Source organism: Natrix helvetica (assembly GCF_964273705.1).
Source record: "Natrix helvetica genome assembly, chromosome: 2".
NCBI classification, from domain to species: Eukaryota; Metazoa; Chordata; class Lepidosauria; order Squamata; family Natricidae; genus Natrix; species Natrix helvetica.
Window position 1 is genome coordinate 286,118,904 of NC_138552.1, and position 24,551 is coordinate 286,143,454.

Sequence of the window (24,551 nt, forward strand, 5' to 3'; positions counted from 1 at the left end):
ACAGCTACCTCATTTTTATCAGCTGATGAAGGGGGGGGGCTGAATGTTGCTGGCTTAAGACACCCCACCACCACCAGAAATTCTATTCAATCCCTTTGAAACAAAGTTTTACACTTAGGTAGGAAAAAGGTACAAGAACCCATTAGGTGAAATCCGACTCCAAAACAGTAACTTGTGAGAGGGGCCTTGGAGTCCTAGTGGATGATGAAGATGTACTTAGATATGAGCCAGCGGTCTGTGGCAGCAGCCAGAAAAGTTAATACAATCCTTGGTTGTATAGAATCAAAATGTGAAGTAGTACCGCTTTATAAAACCTCACTAAGACACTAGTTTTGCTCACCACATTACAAAATAGATGTTGAGACTTTGGAAAAAGTGCAGAGAAGAGCAACTAAAATGATTATAGGCTTGAAGATTAAAACACATTAAAACATATGCAGGATTTAATACAATACAATACAATAGCAGAGTTGGAAGGGACCTTGGAGGTCTTCTAGTCCAACCCCCTGCCTAGGCAGGAAACCCTATACCATTTCAGACAAATAGCTATCCAGCATCTTCTTAAAGACTTCCAGTGTTGGGGCATTCACAACTTCTGGAGGTAACTTCTGTTCCACTGATTCATTGTTCTAACTGTCAAGAAGTTTCTCCTCAGTTCTAAGTTGCTTCTCTCCTTGATTAGTTTCTACCCGTTGCTTCTTGTCCTACCCTCAGGTGCCTTGGAGAATAGTTTGACTCCCTTCAGTCAAACCTTTGGGTATTTGGGTATGACAAGTCTAGAGAAAAGAAGGACCAGGGGTGAACATGATAGCAGTATTCTAATATTTGAGAGGCTGCCACAAAGAAGAGGGGGTCAATTTATTCTCCAAAGCACCAGAAGGTAGGACAGGAAACAATGGATGGAAACTAATTGAGAAGCAACCTGGAATTAAAAAGGAAACTTCCTAACAGGGAGAAAAATTAATCAGTGGTACAGTGTGTCTTTGTGATGGTTGTAGTGTCCCAGGGTCATTTGATGACCATTTGCAACCCTCCCAGCGAGCTTTGAACAATGAGGGAAATTGGATTTGCTAAACAAAAGCCTGATTAATTTAACGGCAGTGATTCGCTTACAAGCAGACAACAACAACAACAACAATAATAATGTAAAAGTGATTCCTACTCAACAACCGCTTTGCTTAGCAATGGAACTTCTGGACCAACTGTGGTCGTAAATTGAGGGCTATTCATCACTGTTCCTTCTATCTCCTACATTTCAGCACAAATGCCAGTTAGTAAGTGAATCATGCGGTCGTTAAGCGAATCTGGCTTCCCACACTGACTTGGCTTGTTAGAAGCTAGCTGGGAAGGTTACCTATGGTGATCACATGATCTTGGAACATGGCAATACACGCCAGTTGCCAAGCATCTGAGTTTCGATCCCGTGATCAGGAGGGGGGTTTTAAGTGTGAAAACCGGTTGTAATCACTTTTTCAGTGCCATTGTAACTTTGAGCAGTGACTAAAGAAATAGTCGTAAGTCGAGGACGACCTGTAAGCAGGGAATTAGCCCCCTCGCAAATTAAAAAAAAAAAACCAGACAAAATCTTGTTCGGTTCTTCCTTCCTTACCATTAAAAAACTTGATGATATCAGTGAAGTCCATGTTGTTATCACGGATAATCTCTCGATAAGACTCCACCAGTGCTAAGGCAATGAAAAGGACAAAATGTTCGGAAGAGATGTGCTTCGCCGCCCAGATAACTTCCCACACTGTAAATACATCCTCGTACAACAATTCTGAATGGAACAGACATTAGAAAGAGCATGGAATTACTTCAGCACATCACAATCAAAATTGGACGAAGCGATTTCTCCCCACGGAGCAGGGGGGGGGGGTGTCTCCAAAATGGCAACTTTTAAGATTTTGTGGACTTCAACTCCCAGAATTCCCAAGCCAGCATGGGGGAATTCTAGCCAACACCCTAGGGGAAAAAATAAAACCTTACCTCTTTTAAAATCCAGCAGGAACCACCGGTAGCAAAAGTAGAAATGTGTATAATCTCCATTCTGGTGCATCAATTCAAAGAGCTCAGAATCTAAAATCTTTTTTGAGTTAAAAAGAAACACAGAGAAACAAAAATAAAGGATATATGTGCCGTGGTAAAGGTAAAGGTTCCCCTCACACCAGTGACGTGCGGTGAGGTTAATGGCTGGTGAGGCTGGTGACATCATCAGGAAGGCGGGGAATGGGACGTGTGCTGGAGGCACACATTTCTGCCTCCGCCCTCCGCAGCTCCCGGGTGCGCACGGACGGAGGTAGGCAGAATGGCGCCGAGCCAGTCCGGCGGGCGAGCGACCGGTGTCGCTGTGGCTACCTCCATCCGTGCACGCCCGGGAGCTGCAGGCAGAAATGTCGGCATTTCCGGATGACGTCATCTGGGAGCGCCGACAACATTTCTGCCTCCGCCCTCCGCAGCTCCCGGGCGCGCACGGACGGAGGTAGCCACAGCGACACCGAGGCGATCCGGGCGGACGAAAGAGTGAGCGAGGCAGCCTGATCCTCAGTCGCTCGCCTGCCGGACTGGCTCAGCGCCATTCTGCCTACCTCCGTCCGTGCGCGCCCAGGAGCTGCGGAGGGCGGAGGCAGAAATGTCGGCGTTTCCGGATGACGAAGGCACAAAAGCGACTGTCGACTGTATTCGAACCATCCAACTGCCGACAACATTTCTGCCTCCGCCCTCCGCAGCTCCCGGGCGTGCCCGGATGGATGTATAATATTATAATATATATATAGTATATATATATATAGTATATAATATTATATACTATTATTTCATGAACAGAGGTGAGGCTCTGCCTCCCTTGCCTCCCCTGACCGCACGTCCTTGGCCTCACACATATATGCTAGTCCTTCCCGACTCTAGGGGGTGGTGCTCATCTCTGTTTCAAAGCTGAAGAGCCAGCGCTGTCCGAAGACGTCTCCGTGGTCATGTGGCCAGCATGATTAAACGCCGAAGGTCATGGAACGCTGTTACCTTCCCACCAAAGGTGGTCCCTATTTTTCTACTTGCATTTTTACATGATTTCGAACTGCTAGGTTGACAGAAGTTGGGACGAGTAACGGGAGCTCTCTCCGTTATGCGGCGCTAGGGATTCGAACCATCCAACTGCCGACCTTCTGATCGACAAGCTCAGGGTCTTAGCCACTGAGCCACCGCGTTTCTGTGCTGTGAGGTACTTATAAACACATTTTTTGGGTGTATGCAATCATATCAAATGTAATTTTATGAAGAATCTAGATTCTATCATTCCTTCAGTCATCATTCTTCTCCCATATTGTCCCATCTTTTTTTTTTCTTTCTGCAAGAATTATGATTAAAGAGGAAGAGATGGAATTGCCGCACGACAATAGGAAAACTAGTACTGGCTGTCCTTGACAGTGGTGGGATTCAGCCAGTTCGCACCACTTCGGCAGAACCAGTTGTTAACCTTCTGAGCAGTTTGGTGAACTGGTTGTTGAAAGAAATCATTAGGGTAGAGAACCGGTTGTTATATTATTTGAATCCCACCCACTGCTTATAACCATTCGTTTAGTGACCATCGAAAGCAACAACCACGCTGAAAAGAAGTTACTTATGCCTAGGTTTCACACTTATGACCAACGTAGCATCATCAAGCTCATGCAATCAAAACTTGGTTATACTGTCCCAGTCATGTGATCTCCCTTTCCAACCTTCCCAGGTTACTTCTGACAAGTAAAGTCAATGGCGGAAGTGGGATTCACTTAACAACCCTATGATTCATTTAATAACCGCAGTGATTCGCTTAGCAACCCTGGCAAAAAAAAAAGGCCATAAAATCAGGCGCAACCCAGTTAACAATTGACTTGCTTCAAAGTAAAAATTCTGCTCCTGATTGTTATCATGAGGATTACCAGTTCTCATCTGCCTTTAATTGGTTTAACCATTAAAGGGATTAATTATTAAAGGTGCAGCGGTCGAGGTGTTGGTGTGTCAAAGTCAATTTCATTGAGGGCTGGGTCAGGGCTGGGTTTGATCTCCGGGAGGGGGGCATGGCCTGGGTGGGTGTGCCGGCTCAACATCAGCCGTGTCGGGCACCTGTGGTGGCTTGAGCCCTCTGCCAGCGAAAACAGACTCCTGAGCTCCGTTTTCAGCTGCAGTGGCCACCAGCAACCCTCTGCCAGCGGAAGCATAGCTCGGGAGAGCTGCACATGGCCCTTCCAAGCTCCGTTTTCGCTGGCAGAGGCACCATGCGCGAGATTTTCACTGTTTCCAGGGCGGCCCTGCGGGCCAGATCTTAGCTCCTCACAGGCTGGATCTGGCCCCCGAGCCTTGAATTTGACACCCCCGGCCTAGACACTGGGTGAATGTGGGTTGTGGTCTTTCTCTGGGCATAAAGGCTTGCAGGGTGATTATGGACCAGTCCCTCCCTCTCTCCCAGACCAACCCACCTCGCAGGATTGTTGTTGAGGGGAAAAGAGGAGGTAAGAGCATTAGGGGCGACACCTCAAGTTCTAGCAAATAAAGATGGGAGGACTTATAGTCTATTCTTAACTGTTGTTAGCTGCCAGGTGGTCCTTGACTTACAGCAGGGGTGTCCAAACTTGGCAACTTTAAGACTTGTGGACTTCAACTCCCAGAATTCCCCAGCCAGCAGAGCTTCTGGGAGTTGAAGTCCACAAGTCTTGGACACCCCTGACTTACAGCCACAACTGAGCCCCAAAGTTTCTGTTGCAAAGTGAGGTGCTTGTTAAGCAAGCTATGTCCCATTATACAATCTTTCTTGCCCCAGTTCTTAAGTGAATCATCCTATTTGTTAAGTGAGTAACATGATTGTTAAGGGAATCTGGATTCCTCATTGACTTGGCTTGTCAGAAGGTCCCCCAAAAACGATCTCGTGACACACACAAACACTGCAGGACACTGCAACCATCATAAATATGAATCAGCGGTCAAACATGTGGATTTTGATCATGGGGCCATGGGGATGCTGCAATGGTCGTAAGTGCAAAAAAAAGGGTCACAAGTCAAATTTTTCAGTGCCGTTATAATTTTGAACAGTCACTAAATGAACGGTTGTTAAGTTGAGGACTGCATGCATTTTGAGAGGAGCAGCCATATCAAATTAACAAATAAACTTTTCCCCTTAGCTTCTTGGTGTGAATTTATTAGCATCCTCGCTTTGAGAGTCCAAGGCTAAGCTCAATTCTTTTGTAGTCGGTTCTTTTCGTACCAGCAACACATTCTCTAGAGAACTCAAACCACCATCCCATAAATCACATCTCTGCCATTCAACACTATCAAAACACACATCAGAGGTGGGTTCCTACTGGTTCGGACCGGTTTGGCTGGCAGCCTGGGTCACTGACCCAGGCCTGCCACACCAGTTCTCCTACGGCACCGCCATCTTGATTTTCGGTTCTGCATATCTTCAATTTCATTGCAGAAATGTATTTTTTCCCTCTTCTAACGTTTTGCGCATGCACAGACCTTTTTAGTTGCAAATGTGCGTGCGGGCGGAAATTCTTTGTGCGCCGAACTGGCAGTAATGCTGCAGCAACTTACCCCTGACACACATCCACAGCCCTACCAATAGAAAGTCCTTTTCCGTTCTAAGGTTTTCAAGTTAGCTAACTATAAACTCCTGACTTATAGGAATTTTGCTCTCCTTCCTACCACAACTCCTTAGAGGTCTCCAAACCTGAATGAAAAAGTGCTGGTGACCTTCGACCGCTGCACCATAGAGAGCATTTTAACTTAATGCACCTGTGTATGGTTTGCCAATTGCACAGTGGCAGATAGGACAGTGCTCCAGAGGGTTAATGTCATTGCCCAGAGGTTCACTGGTTGCCCTCTCCCCTCCTTGGAAGAGCTTTCTAGCTCCCGCTGCCTTAAGAAAGTTCAAAATATTCTTAAAGATCCATCTCATCCTGGGAACTTCTTTTTTTGAACTATTACCATCTGGCAGACGGTAAAGGACAATAAAAACAAGGACAATTAGGCTGAAAAACAGCTTCTATCCCAGTGCAGTAACTATATTGAATTCTACGGTATAGTGCAGTATTAATGCAATATTAGAGGTTTTCAGTTCAATTGCATAAAATGCAAAGGATGCGTGTTTGTGTTTTATTTTTATAGTTATAATGTACACTGAAGACGGCATTTAATTTTGTTGTTTGAGGTGCAATCACATTAAAACAAAGTAACTAACTAACTAACTAACTAACTAACTAACATTTTCAAGTTAGCTAACTATAAACTCTTGACTTATAGGAATTTTACAGGGAACCACTTTCCTCTCCCTTCCCACCACATCTTCTGGTACAGAGGTCTCCAAACGTAGCAACTTTAAGACTTGTGGACTTCAACTCCCAGAATTCCCCAGCCAGTGGCTGGCTGAGGAATTCTGGGAGTTGAAGTCCACAAGTCTTAAAGTTGCCACATTTGGAGACCCCTGTTCTAGTACATAAGAGCAACATCTGGTCCATTCTGCTTCCCATTACAGCATGAAGAAGCAATCCAAGTGGGATTGACTTATCCGTTAGGAATGCTGTTTTGACCGAAGGCTCCATCGCTCCCCCTTCAGCTCCAAACTGTGTCCAGCTGAATGCGGGTCAGAATGCCCAAAGATACAAACAATCCCACACCGCAATAATTTCAGGCTTGACAGGCTGCCCCCCTCTCAACAGAAGGAACAATCCTGCAAGGATAAAACACTGCGAGTTAAGTCAATGCCACTAGCCCCCTAACGCTCCTCGTTGGGGGTGTTACTTGGAACCCTGACAGTATAGTTCAGAAACCAGGTGTTGTTTACCAAAGTGCTTAAGGGGTGTAAATTGTGAAGAACAGTTGATTTATTTTTGACCTAGTCCTTTTTCTGGCCGGGGGGAAGATATTATTGCGATTGCACATTTTATTACGATTACAATAACTTCTATCTGCCCAATAATCAAGGTATCCTGTGATGCATTTGGTTTTATTCTCAGTTTTGTATTGCTTTGAACTTGGCTAAAATTCCAGGCTTCAGAAAGATGCCAAGAAGAGCTAAAAAAAAAAATCTTTTAAATACACATGCCGAGATAAAACCCACCTGGATAAGAGACCTCATGTTTGCAAAATGCGTGTCCATGGCACCTCCGTTGGGGAAATTTTGGCTCATTCGCTTCATGAGTTGAGTAAAGCAGCTGTAAGCCAGCTCATCTAAAACCAAGCAAAGGTAAGGCATTAGCTCCAGGAATTCTCAATAATTGCATAAAGAAACCAATATATTTAGTATCTGCCTTTTTACCAGCAAGCAGTGCCCATAACATTAAACAAGAAAGCAACTGTTCCAGGCCAGCCTTGAAGTGAAGTCCACAAGTCTTAAAGTTGCCAAGGTTGGAGATCCCTGAACTAGAAGACCTCGGAGGTCCCTTCCAGTCTTATGATTGTATGTTCATTACCCACCATTCCTTCCTTCCTTCCTTCCTTCCTTCCTTCCTTCCTTCCTTCCTTCCTTCCTTCCTTCTCTCTCTCTTTCTCTCTCTCCCTTCTTTCCTTTTTCTCCCTGGTAATCAATATTATGTGCCCACTGAGCATGCTCAGTCCTCCTGGGGCTGCTTTTAGAACTGGGGAGACTGGCCCAGTTTTCTTTGCCTAGGGTTTTTGGTAAATTTACAGTTCTTCTGAGCCCAGAGATACATCTGCAGTGATTCTAGATGTGTCAATGTACTGAGAAATGAGATTGTTTGGATATGATATTATGGACAGTCTATGCAGGCACTAAGGGCTGCACAAGCTAGAAAAAAGCAACCATGGGATTTCCTACCTTTGTCAAGTATAACCATGAGAGGAGCCAGAAGGTCACACATTCCTTGGACGTAGCCTACTTCTAAATGTTCCCAAACATAGCTGCAACAACAAAAAGAGAACATGCGTTTCTTCATTACATCGTGGCTTATTAAAATATGGTTGCTCCTACTCTTTTCTTAAATTAAAGGAACAGAATGTCATTTGCGCCAAAACGAATCAGGAAGACACTTTCTTCATGAGATTGGTCCACTGCGTGAAACCTCATGGACTTCACAGGGAACCTCACAAAATAAAACATAGCATAAGCAGCAAATATCCTCATTAATTAAAATAGTAAACGCCCAACGCCAAATTGGGCACTAAGTTCAATGAGATTACAAATTGTTTGGTGTGGTACCACTAAGGCCTACCCAAAGTTGCTTTTTCAAGAGACAACTGGACTTGCGTGTTTTTCTTTGAAGACATTTCACTCTCTCAAAGCTGAAGAATCTTCTTGGATGAGAAGCGAAATGTCTTCAAAGAAAAACCAGAAAATCCAGTTGCCTCTTGAAAAAGTATCTATCTTCTATCTATATCAATCTATCATCTGTCTGTCTGTCTGTCTGTCTGTCTGTCTGTCTGTCTATCTATCTATCATCTATCTATCATCTATCTTCTGTCTATCATCTATCTTCTATCTATCTATCTATCTATCTATCTATCTATCTATCTATCTATCTATCTATCTTCTATCAACTGTCTATCTATTTATCTATCTATCTACTGTCTGTCTACCTATCTATCTTTCTATCTTCTGTCTATCTTTATCTATCTATCTATCTATCTATCTATCTATCTTCTGTCTATCTATCTATCTATCTATCTATCTATCTATCTATCTACTGTCTACCTATCTTTCTATCTTCTGTCTATCTTTATCTATCTATCTATCTATCTATCTATCTATCTATCTATCTATCTATCTATCTATCTATCTATCTTCTGTCTGTCTATCAACTGTCTATCTATTTATCTATCTATCTACTGTCTGTCTACCTATCTTTCTATCTTCTGTCTATCTTTATCTATCTATCTATCTATCTATCTATCTATCTATCTATCTATCTATCTATCTATCTCTATCTATCTTCTGTCTATCTATCATCTATCTATCTATCTATCTATCTATCTATCTATCTATCTATCTATCTATCTATCTATCTATCTATCTATCTACTGTCTACCTATCTATCTATCTTTCTATCTTCTGTCTATCTTTATCTATCTATCTATCTATCTATCTATCTATCTATCTATCTATCTATCTACTGTCTACCTATCTATCTTTCTATCTTCTGTCTATCTTTATCTATCTATCTATCTATCTATCTATCTATCTATCTATCTATCTATCTATCTATCTATCTATCTATCTCTATCTATCTTCTGTCTATCTATCATCTATCTATCTATCTATCTATCTATCTATCTATCTATCTATCTATCTATCTATCTACTGTCTACCTATCTATCTATCTTTCTATCTTCTGTCTATCTTTATCTATCTATCTATCTATCTATCTATCTATCTATCTATCTATCTATCTATCTATCTATCTATCTACTGTCTACCTATCTATCTTTCTATCTTCTGTCTATCTTTATCTATCTATCTATCTATCTATCTATCTATCTATCTATCTATCTATCTATCTTTCTTCTGTCTATCTATCTATCTGTCTGTCTGTCTGTCTGTCTGTCTGTCTGTCTACCTATCTATCTTTCTATCTTCTGTCTATCTTTATCTATCTATCTATCTATCTATCTATCTATCTATCTATCTTTCTTTCTTTCTTTCTTTCTTCTGTCTATCTATCTATCTGTCTGTCTGTCTGTCTGTCTATCTATCTATCTTTCTATCTTCTGTCTGTCTGTCTATCTATCTATCTATCTATCTATCTATCTATCTATCATCTATCTATCATCTATCTATCATCTATCTATCATCTATCTATCATCTATCTATCATCTATCTATCATCTATCTATCTTCTAATTAGATAGATAGAATCTCCATAGACATTTATCCATATGGTTGTTACTAAGACCTGAGTTTAATTCAAGGAGTACTCCATCATATATACGGGTATGAGTGTGTGTAATATATATAAACACATATAAATATTTTGGGAATGATAGCAGTCATGTATCACGAAAACAGAATGAAGAAGCAGGCAACCTTTTGGTGGCCAAGAGGCACACATTTCATTTTAAAATGTGATGTTCAGGGCCTGCAATGAACAATAATGTCACCATAGGGAACATTCCATGGATTCTAAGCCAGATAGCCGGATCTGCCCAGATCCGACTTGGAAAACATAAGTCAACAATTTCTACCACAGATGTTCTATTGGGTAATCTCAAGATTTCACTCTGCTTTGCTGCAACTGACTCCAGATGCCAAGGCTCAATTATTCTCTTGACATGCATTGGCCTAAGGTTTCCAGATGTGGCTCTCTTGCACAGAAGTGGCATTCAGCCGGTTCTGACAGGTTCACCCAAAGTGGTAGCGGAAATCGCAGGAGGGCTCTATGCCGTCCTATTTAGGCACATTTTTGAGGCTGGGCACCTACGAGGAAAGCGCACACGCAAGCAAAGCACATGCACGGAAGGCCGGGCACATGTGCAGAAGGGGCGTGTGTGCCCATGAAGCGAGCGGTTGTGCCCGCAGCAAACCTGTGGTAACAAAATGTGAAACCCACCTTTGCTCTTGTACCTCCCTCTTAGGTTTAACTTACCTGCACATAATATTTCGAAGCTTCTCCAGATTCTCAGCAGTGAAATACCAATAATTTCTATCACATCTCTGAACATCTTTGTCAATTCTATGTAAGTTTAAGGCAACAGTGTCCAGCATTTCTATCTGGAAAATACAAAGACTCGTTAAAAACCTGTTGCTGAACAGAGGAGAGTATTGTCTGCTGGGCCTGATCTTTGCAGAACGACAGGATTTTGATGTCCATTCATTTTAAAACGAATTTCTGTAGGTAAATTTGTAAAACCAGCGATCATGCCACCATATGCTAAATGCACTCTTATTCCTATGATTTTATTGTTGCACCATTTCACGTTAATCAACGCTGCGCAAAACCAACAACAATAAAGATAAAAATGAATGGATTAATATCATGTTGATCAACCTAAGCGTTTTGCAGGAAAAATCAGATAATATGAAATATTTAGTAAGGGAAGTATCTAAGGCAGCGGTTCTCAAATAGTGGGGTGCGCCCCCCTGGGGGGGCGCGAGGCTCCGTAAAGGGGGGCGCGAAGGCTCCCTTTCCATCTGGGTGCAACGGCGGCGGCGTGGGCGAGGCATAATATATCCCGCCTGGAAGTGGCAGCACTTCGGACTGTGGATTTTCATTGGAGCCGCAGGCTGGAGCTGTGCAAGAAGCCTGCTCGGGCGGGGGTGGGAGGGAGGGAAGCATGGCTGTCCCAGGCTTCCCTCCCTTCCCCCCCCCCCAGCCCAAGCAGACTTTTTGCACAGCTCCAGCCCGCGGCTCTGATGAGTCTCTGAGCAGTCCCCAGTGCTGCCACTTCAAGCCGGGATATATTCTGCCATGCCCTCGGCGGCGTCTTTATGCAGGTAGCTCGCCTCCCCGCCAGCAGCTCCACCGCCAGCATTCCGTCTGGAAGCGGAAGCGCAACAGCCGCTGTTGGGGAAGGGACAAAGGGGCGGTGGTCGCCCGATCTTGCCACCGCCACCCCTTCGCCCCTGGTAACGGCGACTGTTGTGCTGCTGCTTCCAGCTGGGATGCTGGAGGAGCTGCTGGCAGGGAGGGAGGGAAGAAAGGGAGGAGGGAGTAAGGATAGACAAGCAAGAGGGAAAGAGGAAAGAAGGCAAGCAGGCAGGAAGGAGGCAGAAGGAAGGAGGGAAGAATGGAACTGGAAGGGAGGCAGGGAAGGAGGGAGGGAGAAAGGAAGGATAGGAGGATAGGGAAAGAGGAAAGAAGGCAGGCAGGCGGGGGAAAGAGGAAGGAGGGAACTGGAAGGGAGGCAGGAAGGAAGGGAAGGAGGAAGGGAGGGTGGAAGGAAGGATAGACAAGCAAGAGGGAAAGAGGAAAGAAGGCAAGCAGGCAGGAAGGGGACAGAAGGAAGGAGGGAAGAATGGAACTGGAAGGGAGGCAGGGAAGGAGGGAGGGAGAAAGGAAGGATAGGAGGATAGGGAAAGAGGAAAGAAGGCAGGCAGGCAGGGGGAAAGAGGAAGGAGGGAACTGGAAGGGAGGCAGGAAGGAAGGGAAGGAGGAAGGGAGGGTGGAAGGAAGGATAGACAAGCAAGAGGGAAAGAGGAAAGAAAGCATGTGACTACGGTGGGAGAGGAGGAAAGACCGGTGTGCTATGTTATGCAGAGGTGTACTTATAACAATTTTATAGACAAATTATACTATTTACAGTCGCGCGGGGGGGGCGGGGCGCGAAATGTTTTCTTCTTCCTAGGGGGGGCATGACAGAAAATAATTGAGAAGCACTGGACTAAGGCTATCTGTTAGAATCACAAGGATTTTCAAAATAAGAAGCTTTCAGTCTAAATTCGTCATTTTAAAACCACAGCAAATGGTTTATGATCTTGGAGGTATACATTTTTTTTTTAAAAAAGAGACCTGAATAAATTACGTTTAAACTTTTTTCCAAGACATGAACAATATCCATATTTGAGATTATGTTAGCCTCATGATCCCCATTCTTCTTTTTTTAACATGGTCTGTTGTTTTATTTAAAATATTTCTAAGGCACCAGACAGCAAAAATGTCAGAGTTTAAGAAAGAGAAAAGGGCTGCGATTCCATGAAATGGTAAAACGGTGGTGTTGGTTGCATCAAAGGAGACTGCCAGATTTTGTTTCCCTGTGTTTTGCTTTTATTGATTTTAATGTTTGATTTTGCACAATTGCTGTGAGCCACTCAGAGCTGTGGTTTTCTTTAAGGTGAGCGGTCATGCCAGCATTTTAAATAAATAACTCCTTTTTTAAAATGACCCTCTAATTCCTTAATTCGGGTTAGAGTTGGGGCGACTTGAGTGGAGCTGAGCGTTTACTGGACGGACGCCCTTCCTGATGCCTATGCTGAGTTCACAGCAGATATTTTTTTTTCCTTTGTGCTCTGAGAGAAACATCTGTCACTACCTAGCATTGAACCCATCCTTCCAAATGGAAAGGCGAGCGTCTTCACCACCAGGCTACCATGCTGCTCAGCTTTTTAAAAAAATAAATACAGTATTTTTTGGAGTATAACATGCACCGGAGTATAAGATGCACCAAGATTTTTTTAAAAAAGGTTTTGCACTTTGCAGACCACCCAAAAATGGCCTGTTTTTCATTCCCCCCCCCCCAAAAAAAGGCATGCATAGGCTTTAGGAGGCTTATAGAGTGCTTCTGGGGGTTGGGGGGCAAAAATGAGCAAAAGACGGCCCATTTCTCGCTCATTTTTCCTTCCCCAGCCCCCAGGAGCACTCTGGAAGTCTCCGAAAGGCAATGCATGGCCATTTTTGCAAAGGGGTCGGGGTTTCAGGAGGCCAAAAATGCTGTATTCAGTGTATAAGACGCACCCAGATTTTCAGCCTCTTTTTTGAGGGAAAAAGGTGCGTCCAAAATATGGTTATAAAAACACAATTAAAACTAGCTGTAAATAAAAGTTAGGGGAGGAAATTGGATTCCTCCCTGGGAAGGAATATTTCATAAACGCAATGCCCTCTTGCCCACCCTTTTAACTGAGGATGTGGAATTCCAATCCAAATGAATGTCATTAAGTGAGGGCTGTCTGTGCACGCCTAGGTCGGCCCCTGGCCCTTGCCTACCGTATAAGAAGCAGAGCACACAGAGATGCTCTCTTCTACAGCTGTTTTAGAGTCCGCTTGAGAACACGTCTGTTCCTCCATCGCACAGCCCGAAGGGGCCGAGCCCTTGATTGGTGAAATGTGATCCAGATCCGGTCTCTGCAACTCTGGGCCAGCTTCCTCTTCAGTCCCATCCTCAAAGCAAATGCTTTGCCCATCATCAATGCTGGAGAGGATGCCTGATGTGACGGAGTAATTCCGAGAAGACGGGAGCCCGGAGTCAGGAGAATCAAACTCGACTGACTGTTGTTGGTCGACGGCCACCACAACGGTGGGTGCATCTAGGCAAACTTTGGTCAACGATGGTTCTTCGTGGGCCTTCCGGTCTCGGTCTACGGAGTCCATTTCATCCACAGAAATAAACACCTGCGAACAGCAATATGTCCGTCAGGGAGAAAGAAGGACAGAAACATTAATATCAATAGCACTTGGACTTATATAGGCAGTCCTCAAGTTACAACAGTTCATTTAATGACTGTTCAATGTTACCACAGCACTGAAAAAAGTGACTTAAGGGCGTTTTTCACACTTACAGTACAACCATCCCCAATGTCACTTGATCAGAATTCAGATGTTTGGCAACTGATTCACACTTATGACAGCCGCTGTTTCCCAAGCGATGTGATCATCTTTTGTGACCTTCTGACAAGCAAAGTCAATGGGGAAGCCAGGTTCACTTAACAACCAAGTTACTAATTTAACAACTGTGGCAAGAAAGGTTGTAAAATGGAGCAAAAATCACTTAGCAAATGTTTTACTTAGCAACAAAACTTTTGGGCTCAGTTGTGATTATAAGCCAAGGACTACCTGTATACCTCTCCACTGTGCTATACAGCATTCTTCAAACAGTTTATAGAGTCAGCATATTTCCCTCCAACAATCTTCATTTTACTGACCTTAGAAGGATGAAAAGCTGAGTCAACCTTGAGCTGATCAAGATCGAACTGCTGGCAGTGAGCAGTGTCAGCCTGCGATATGGTAGCCTAAACACTGGCCCACCATGGCTCTTAATTAATTTAAGAAAACAGTGATAGGCTATCTCTTCTGACAACACTGCTGCCCTTACTAAGTGGATTAACTCATCTCCTGGTTCTTACTATAGCCTGAACCATAAAGCATCAAATTCACATGTCAATCTGAGCCACAAAATAATGACCAAGCTTCAAACTAATATTTCCATGTTGGGTGAACTTCACTCTTGGTTTGTAGCAAGCTAACTTGGTTGAAGAGAAAGACCAGGGGAGACATGAGAGCAGTCTTCCAGGGACTGCCACAGAAAGGAGGGGGTCAAGCTATTTTCCAAAGCACCTGAAGGCCAGACAAGGAATAATGGATGGAAACTGAACAAGGAGATATTCAACCTAGAAATAAGGAGAAATTTTCTGACAGTGAAAACAATCAACCAATGGAACAGAAGTTGCCTTTGGAAGTTGTGGGGGCTTCATCACTGGAGGCCTTCAAGAAGAGACTGGACTGCCATTTGTCAGAAATGGTGTAGGGTCTCCTGCTTGCACGAGGGGGGGTTGGACTAGATGACCTATATGGTCCCTTCCAACTCTGTTAATCTGTATCTAAATATGAGCTACAAACACAGCCATCGAACTGGAGGAATAACAGAATAGCAGAGTTGGAAGGGACCTTGGAGGTCTTCTAATCCAACCCCCTGCTCATGCAGGAAACCCTACACCATTTCAGTCATATGGTTGTCCAATCTCTTCTTAAAAACCTCCAATGATGGAGCACCACAACTTCTGGAGGCAAGCCCTTGAAGTCATGAATCCAATTTCCATGCAGGGTAGAAAACCCCACGAAACTTCCAAGTATGATCTATTTAGCGTCTGCTTAAAGACATCTCAATTGTGGTTGTAAGTTGAACAAAGACTTTACCTGACTCCTCCAGTTTTTTTTTTGCCAGAGACAAGAGGGATACCCCCTTCCCCCAAACTGGCTAACAGAAAGACAGCATGGTCCATGACAAGGGTGGGCAATTAATTGTCCCAAGAGGCCACATGAGAAACTGGGACCGTCGTGGAAAGCCAAACCAACAGAGCTGGTGAAGATGTGTAGGCAAGCATGAGGGGCCCTTGGTGCTCTCTGACCTTGTTTTCTTGCAGACGTTTCATTACCCTAACTAGGTAACATCATCAGTTCTAGTAAGGAGTGCTATTTGCTGTCAAGTTTATATTCTGGTGTCTTGCCTGTCATTGTGGGTGCAGGCACATGGGCAAATCGGGGGAAAGAAAATAGCAGCCCCTTCAAAATAAAAGTAATCCATGCAGGCCAGACAAGGACAACCAAAGTCCTTCCGGATAAGGCTGATAAGCACCCACCGTTATCCTCTTTGAAAATGCTGCCAAAGACTTAATTGGCAATTAACTTGGCAAGGCCACATGGAGCAGAGTCAAAACAGAGCTTCAGAAGATAAACTGACCAACATGAAAGACCAGGGGAGAAATGAGAGCAGTCTTCCAGGGGCTGCCACAGAAAGGAGCGGGTCAAGCTATTTCCCAGAGCACCAGACAAGGAATAATGGATGGAAACTGACCAAGGAGAGATTCAACCTAGAAATACATGGAGCAGAGTCAAAACAGAGCTTCAGAAGATAAACTGACCAACATGAACCAAGTTGCTTCCTGCAAAGGCTCACGTGCCTTTGCTCCTCCTTTATGTCCTATGGGAGGGACCAATCACCTCCAAACCTTACTTCTGAGTCGTCCCTTCTGTTTTAACTGTTCTTGCCTTCTGGGAGCTCTGCGCATGCGCTCACTTGGAACAGAGGAAACCTGTTCCTCTGCCTCACTGCTGTCCAATTCTGGAAGCTTTGGAGGCAACACATAATTCCCAGATGGCCCTGGCCCCCTCTCTGCCTCCGACGCAGAGCCCTTGTCCGAGCCTTCCCCAGCTGGATATGGTCCGGGGTATAAGATGCCCAAGTCACAAAAAGTTGCACGACTGTTAAGAGGAGAACAAAGGGAAGACCAAGTGGTTTGAAGGACAAAACAGCTGGAGTTCAAAACAAAATAGAACAAGATTCAATTTTTGTATGGCTCTTTTTTCCCCCACTCCTTCTAAAACCAAATGCAGCTGCGAATGAAGTTATAGCCAAACACGGGATCTACAGGAACTTGTGGGATCTAAAAAGGAAGTAACAGCACAACTGAAAAGAACCCCAAGATTTACAAGAATAGAGAAAAATAATTATAATCCTGCCCATGTAATCCAATAACCCCCACCAGCATACTCAGAAGATAAAAGCGCCACCTGGAAAAACACAAAATGGATCAATATAGCTGAATCCAAGATGGAATTGCTAGCTGGGTTTTTTTTTTTCCAAGGAAAAACACGATGCCATAACATTTGTTTGCACCTTCTACTTTTGGAGAGGAGCTGTTAGAAGACCAAAGCGCAAGGGAAGTATTGAACGGTCTCCTTAAGATGTAGCAGTCAGACCTCACGGTCTCCTTAGACCTTGATGTATGACTACAATTGCCCCCAGAATTTCCATGGCTAATCAAAGCGGCGGCTAAGTGAACTGTGTCCGCTTTTATGACTTTTTTCTTTGCCACGGTTAAGCAAATTGCTGCCGTTGTTAAGAGAATCTGGCTCTCCTGACTTAATCTTGAACGGTCGCTAAAGAAATGGTTGCATGTCGAAGACTGCCTGGTTAATCCTAAAACATGAAAATATGGAAGGATATGAGAGCTGCTTGGTGTTTACTTTGCAGAGTTTTTTTTTAATGACAGAGTAAGATGTGTCTTTACCGATGGACCCAACCCATCATCTCGCATCAGGAGTGGGGAACGAGGGCCCTTTTGTGACTTGTAAACTTCAACTCCCAGAGTTCCTGAGCCAACCATGGCTTAAGCCATTCCTGCCTGGATCAGGAATTCTGGGAGTTGAAGTCCACAAGTCATAAAAGGCCATTGTCTACCTCCCCTCTCTTACGTCATTGCTGATGGTGGAATCCCTGTGGATCAGCCGCTGCACGTGACTATCTATGCTGCTCCCGGAGGAAAACTTGGTGGCCATCTGAGACTCTTTCTCCCGGAGCTTCACCACCACTTCGCAGGCTTTCCACTCACTCATCACTTTCTGGTATCGGCGTAAAATGTCCCCGTCCACCTTAAGAAGGAAGAGAAGACTTTATTTCAGGCTAGCAATTCCACAGAATGATACTGTCAAGCGACAGGGAAATCAAGAGATCCAGGCAGTTCAAATGGGTATAAAGATTTATGGTAAGCTTAAACTCCCTACAAGAATCTGAACTACTAACAGGCAAAGCAATTTTGCGGCAGATAAGGAATTCACGATGACTGGACTTAGATCTCTTGTGGGTGCAAAGGGACTCGTGACTGATGGCGTGTTTGACTTCTCCATTGGCCTCAGCCTGGTCATCTCCTATAGATATTGAAAGGATCCCTGAAGGATTAGAGCATACAAAGAGTGTAACCTAATTCAGCTTTTGTTAAATTGCTGTTGAGAGAAGCTCCATTGTAACCTAACGTGCCAACTTCATAGATAAAACTTCTAGGCAAATTGCCAAGCTTAGCCTAGTAAAGTAACTACTTATGAAAAGTAAAAAGTGGATTATGCCAAGTAACTTTGCTTGTAACTTGAAATGTGTGTTCAGCATTCCCTAACAAAGCTCTGTTTTACATGCCAGAAAATGTATTTCTTTCCTCTTCTAAGGTCTACTGTTTTCAGTGCACTGAGAAAAATCACGATGTTTGCATAACATGAAATAATGTTTCTATGACGATCTGGGCAAGCTGTGTAAGACTATAAGAAGTTTGACAAAAAGTTTTTTTCACAGACGGTGAGGCTCGCGCCTGTTTTTTCTCTCTCTCTCTATGCCTGCTCTGTTAAGGTGGGAGACAAAAGTGCCATCAAGTCTTTTTGCTTTCTGCAGAAAATAAAAACTGATTATCAGTAGCCTCATGTTCAGAGTTTCATTGGAATTATCAGATTCTGAGCTGAACTCAAAAACCTTACAATATAACCTGTGACAAACTTGCTCGACCCTTAGCAGAAACCCTGAAGGTCACATTCATGCTGGGCCTGAAGCTAGAATCTCTCTGTATATCATATTACTGGGCCTCCCATAAATTGAATAATCATCTTCTAGAACCCCTCTTGGAAATACTGAAGACAAACAAGTACCAGCTCGATTTCCTTCTTGCTCATGCCAAACTTGTAGTGTCCCAGCAAGAACGGCCACACTTCCTTTCGAATTTCATGTTGCACCCCACCGTAGTAGACTCGTCGGAGCAGCTCCAATTCCTTGTAATTCTAATAATGAAAGGAAGTGAGATTGAGATTGAAACAGAGAAATTATGGGAAAATTAGCTAACACCTACCAACGCAGAAGTGGAAAATGTTCCCTTTGTAATAGCTACAGATAACTGATTCATTGTGGTAAAGACAGGTATATCCAATCCAGCCTACACAACGGTCAGCCAGTGTCTCTAAAAATATGCATCGTCTGTTTACTTAAAATCGCTGATCGCCCAACGCCAAAGACCTCTAGGATCCTCTGCTGTGTTGCTCTCCCCACAAACATCGTTCCATGTTCAGTGCCGCTGAACATGCAAGTTTCATTTGAGCCATTAAGGACAACAGCCGCGATCATAAATGCGAGCCAGTTGCTGAGCTTCCAGAGCACAATCATTGGACTGTGGGGATACTGAAATGATTGCAAGTGCAGGATAGTCCTTAATTATTTAGAAAATGGTGGAACATATTTATAGCTCAGGTGGTAGATCTATCAATCAATCAACTAATCAGAATAGAGCTGGAGGGAGATCTTCTAGTACAACCCCCTGCTCAAGCAGGAGACCCTATACTATTTCAGATGTTGGTGGTAGCTTGTTCTCTGAGCTCCTTGTTCAATTTATTTATTTATTTACTTTTTACTTATTTATTTACTTACTTACTTATTTATTCTTTCTATCTATCTACCTAATTTTATTTTAATAGAAACAATCCATCTTCCATTAAACAGTGTGTCATCTGCATACAAATATCTTGTGCAATAACAATTAAAATTTACAGCCATATTCATTATTTGTCTTCTTTTAACTTAATACTGATATGCATAACATATCTAATACTGTAACAATCCTCTTCTTAATACAATACAATACAATAGCAGAGTTGGAAGGGACCTTGGAGGTCTTCTAGTCCAACCCCCTGCCTAGGCAGGAAACCCTATACCGTTTCAGACAAATGGCTATCCAACATCTTCTTAAAGACTTCCAGTGTTGGGGCATTCACAACTTCTGGAGGCAAGCTGTTCCACTGATTAATTGTTCTAACTGTCAGGAAATTTCTCCTCAGTTCTAAGTTGCTTCTCTCCTTGATTAGTTTCCACCCATTGCTTCTTGTTCTACCCTCAGGTGCCTTGGAGAATAGTTTGACTCCCTCTTCTTTATGGCAACCCCTGATATATTGGAACACTGCTGTCATGTCTCCCCTAGTCCTTCTTTCTCTTAAGCTAAACATACCCAGTTCCTGCAACCGTTCTTCATATGTTTTAGTCTCCAGTCCCGTAATCATCTTTATTGCTCTTCTCTGCACTCTTTCTAGAGTTTCCACATCTTTTTTACATCGTGGTGACCAAAACTGAATGCCGTATTCCAAGTGTGGCATTACCAAGGCATTATAAAGGCATTAACCTATTTAATTCTATTGATATATTTTCTGTATTTCATTAATCTATTTTTATTTCTAACTTTCATATTTATTCTCCAGCCATTGGTAGAATAGTTCCCATATAATATAATATTCAGTTGGTTCCTTCTCTTTAATTGCAAGTGTTAACCTATTCATTTTTGCACATTCTAATATTTTCCTAATCACATTCTTATCCATAGGAATCTCTTCACTTTCCCAATTTTATTCAAATAGAATTCTAGCTACAGTTATTACATGGATAATCAGATATACATTTTCTTTACTATAGGTTTCTGGTAAAATCCGCAGCAAAAAAAAATCTGGTTTCAAATCAATATGTTGTTGTATCATCTTCTCCAACCACGTATGTATTTTTGTCCAGTAATATTTGGCTTCTACACATGTCCACCACATATGGTAATGTCTGGTGCATTTCCAACATTTAGCTGACTTGTCTTTAAACATCGTTGCCAATCTTGCCGGCGGAAAATGCCATCTATAAAACACCTTGTACAAGTTTTCTTTATATGCAGTTGACATTGTTAATTTATAATTTCTATCCCCTAGCTTCTTGTTCAATTTCTGAACGTCTTGTCACCAGGCGAGGTAGCATCGTCCACTGAACTTCAACTAGCCATTTGGAAACTGGACAAGCTCGGAAAACAAACCACCATCAACATTAATTATTTTTTTCAGCACCATCACAACTTCGAAGCGTTTTTAAACCAATAAATAGTCACAATGAAGACCTGTCGATATTTAATTGACATAGCCTTGCCTTCTTATCCTTCTGGTACTTGCTCCAGACCTCTTTGGTCAGTCCCTCTGCAGCACTTGTGGGTTTATCTGATGGGATGATGGAATGGTTTACCAAGGCAGACAGGTGAGTTCGGACAGTGGACAAGTGACGGCAGTAAGCAAGCCCTGTGGGGGGGGGGGGGAAAGACAACACCCACATTTAACAAGTCTGGCATTTGTTGTTCAAACCAGCAGAGTATTTTTGTGACTTATTGACCAACAGGAGGCAGTGTATGTGCAGCCCTCAACTTATGACCACTTTCAGGACCGGAAACGCCTTTGCTAAGTGAGGCGGTTGTTAAAAGGAGTTGTGCCCAATTCTGCAACTTTTTTGTTGGGGCCATTAAGCAAATACAATACAATACAATACAATACAATACAATAGTAGAGTTGGAAGGGACCTTGGAGGTCTTCTAGTCCAACCCCCTGCCTAGGCAGGAAACCCTACACCATTTCAGACAAATGGCTATCCAACATCTTCTTAAAGACTTCCAGTGTTGGGGTATTCACAACTTCTGGAGGCAACTTCTGTTCCACTGATTAATTGTTCTAACTGTCAGGAAGTTTCTCCTCAGTTCTAAGTTGCTTCTCTCCTTGATTAGTTTCCACCCATTGCTTCTTGTTCTACCCTCAGGTGCTTTGGAGAATAGTTTGACTCCCTCTTCTTTGTGGCAATCACATAATTATTAACGAATCACATGTTTGTTAAGTTAATCCAATTGATTGCGTGTCTTGGAAGTCAACTGGGAAAGTTGCAAATGGCGATTGCATTATCACATACAATGGGACACTGCAACCATCATAAATACATGCCAGTTGCCAAACATCGAAATTTTGACCATGTCATCACTGGGATGTTGTGACAATCATAGCACTTAGACTTATATACCACTTCATAGTGTTTTACAGCCCTCTCTAAGTGGTTTTACAGAGTCAGCTGTCAAACCTGAAGCTGGCCTGGCCGAAGCCATCTTGGAGTTTTAGTGCTGTCACACTGGAGTGAGGAATAGGGAGGGGAGGGATTAGAGATAGCTGGGGTTGTGTAGTCAAAATAAAGTACTTTCTCTTGGGAACCAAGGACGTTCTCACATCTGGCTGGAGGAAGGAGTGATGTCACCAGAGCAGCAGACGCTGCCTTGATGGGGCCATGGGACTGATTGTTTGGGGTTGAGGGGAAAACGTTACTTTGAATTAGGTGAAAATCAAGGGGCCCCTCAGAGTTGGTTTTCACCCGATTGGTGCCCATTTGATATTTCCAATAAAGCTATTCTTTGAGGAATCTACTTGCCTTGGGAGTTTTTGCTTGCGATGGATCTACTACTTGGAACCCTGACATCAGCACCTTGCCCCTAACAATCTGGGTCCTCATTTTACCGACCTCAGAAGGATGGAAGGCTGAGTCAACTTTGAGCTGGTCAGGATCGAACTTCTGGCAGTGGGCAAAGTCAGTCTGCAATACTGCATTCTAACCGCTGCGCCACCACGGCTCCTTAGTAGAGGATCGGTTCTAAGTCACTTTTGTCAGCACCGTTCTAATTCCAAACAGCCACTAAATGAATGGTCATAAATTGAGGGCTGCTTATTTTCCTCTTACTGAAATTGTTCTAACTGAAATTCATCAGATGCCCTCAGCCACGGCCATCAAATTTAGATCTTACACAACCCAACTTGCTTTCCCAGGAATAACAGCACTTTGTTGACAATTTAATGGCACACTCTATGAGGCTTAAAATAGCAGAATTCTGGTGGAAGGGACGTGATCAGGGTTGGGATTACAGCACAGAATTTCAATTATTCTCAAGCTGCCAATTTTAGTTACCATATAAATATGGATGCTGGTTAAAAACGTAGGAAGCTGATATAAATGTACAGTGTCATAATGTATGAGATAACTTTTATAAAGTGAGGTATCATTGGTATACAGGGGTGAGTTCCTCTTCTATAGAAGAGGTTCCACAAATCTACAGTGCCGTTTGGAACCGGTTCCAGCTCCCTCCCCGCCCGTCCGCACATCATCAAGATGAAGAGCAAGAGGAGGAATTCTGGGAGTTGAAGTCCACAAGTCTTAAAGCTGTCAGGTTTGAACACCCCTGGGGGTTTTTTTCTAAAAGGTTAGGGATGCAAGGGTCTTGTAACTTGACAGCTTTAAGACTTGCACACTTCAATTCCAGAGTTCCTGAGCCAACATGACTGGAGGAGGAATTCTGGGAGTTGAAGTCCACAAGTCTTAAAGCTGTCAAGTTTGAACACCCCTGGGATTTTTTTTTTAGTAAAGGGTTAAGGGTGTGAGGGTCTTGTAACTTGACAGCTTTAAGACTTGCGTGCTTCAAATGCCAGTTTCTGAGCCAACATTTTGGTTGCTAAGCAAAAGCGTTATTAAGTGAGTTTCACCACATTTTACAAGTTGGCCATGCCCACCCAGTCACATGGCTGGCAAACCACTCCCACCCGGTCACATGGCCAGCAAGCCACTCCCATCCAGTCACATGGCTGGCAAGCCACTCCCACAAAGCAGGCCACACCAACAGAAGAGGTTCTAAAAAATTTTGAAACCCACCACTGTTGGTATATGACATCAGTTAAATTGTCAAAAATAGATAAATAGCAAACCAGTGTTGGAAACATGAAAAGGAAGAGGGAAAATTTTATCCTGCATGGTGGATTTCTGAAAAAACAAAGACATTTTGGATACAAACTAGTGGTGGGTTCTGGATTCTGGCCCCGGCGTCACCCACATGCATGTGCGCTGGCTGTGCGCACACACGTATGGTGCGCACATGTGTTGTAGCTGGAAACAACGCTTCCGCAAGCCTCCGCGATGCTCCAGCTGCTCAGCGGGGCATCACGCAGGCGCTGTATGTGCCATGCATGTGCGCGGAAGCAACAACAGCTTTAAAACATGGTAAGGAGCGTGGGCGGGCGGGTGAGCCCTCCGGAGCACCATACCAGAACAATATCCGGTGCTCCAGGCTGGCTCCGGTACGCCCGTACCGAGGTGTACCACCTGCAACCCACCACTGGTGCAAACTTGCACAATGATGCAAAGGATACTGCAGGTTACTATTAGAATGAAACTGGAATTTTTGTTGGATTTTATGAATGATGAACTGGAAAAGATGTATGGGAAGCTAATATTGTAGATGGTAACTGCGGCAAAATTCCGCATGCACCAAGGTAAAAGAATTCGGAAATACCCACAGTAGAAAATTGGATTATAAAACTGATGGAGAATAAAGGCAAAGTTGACCAGTTGAGTCAAGGAAGAAATATAAAGAGTATTTTTTTAAAGACAGGAAGTCTTCTATGGACTTTTTGTTGAAAAAAGAGAAGACTGAATTTATTATTCATGGCTTCGAGGATAAAAAAATAAAATAAAAGAGGAAGGAGGAAAGAATAAGATGACAATTAATAAAAAGGGCAG

At 43.4% G+C, this 24,551-nt stretch overlaps 1 protein-coding gene across 4 annotated transcripts in view; it reads right to left on the reverse strand.

The window, feature by feature from the left end:
- Positions 1–24,551, reverse strand: part of SGSM2 (small G protein signaling modulator 2) — a 157,094-nt gene that overhangs the window by 1,931 nt on the left and 130,612 nt on the right. For 3 of the 4 annotated variants that reach the window (XM_081944349.1, XM_081944348.1, XM_081944351.1), the window contains 9 exons: positions 21,111–21,256; positions 18,821–18,949; positions 17,606–17,782; positions 13,622–14,026; positions 10,568–10,692; positions 7,808–7,890; positions 7,091–7,200; positions 1,987–2,083; positions 1,610–1,777 (listed from right to left, as the gene is read on the reverse strand). In XM_081944349.1, coding sequence (XP_081800475.1) covers positions 1,610–1,777; positions 1,987–2,083; positions 7,091–7,200; positions 7,808–7,890; positions 10,568–10,692; positions 13,622–14,026; positions 17,606–17,782; positions 18,821–18,949; positions 21,111–21,256 — 1,440 coding nt within the window. The remainder of the gene's footprint in view (positions 1–1,609; positions 1,778–1,986; positions 2,084–7,090; positions 7,201–7,807; positions 7,891–10,567; positions 10,693–13,621; positions 14,027–17,605; positions 17,783–18,820; positions 18,950–21,110; positions 21,257–24,551) is intronic. The other variant, XM_081944350.1, reaches the window with a different exon arrangement.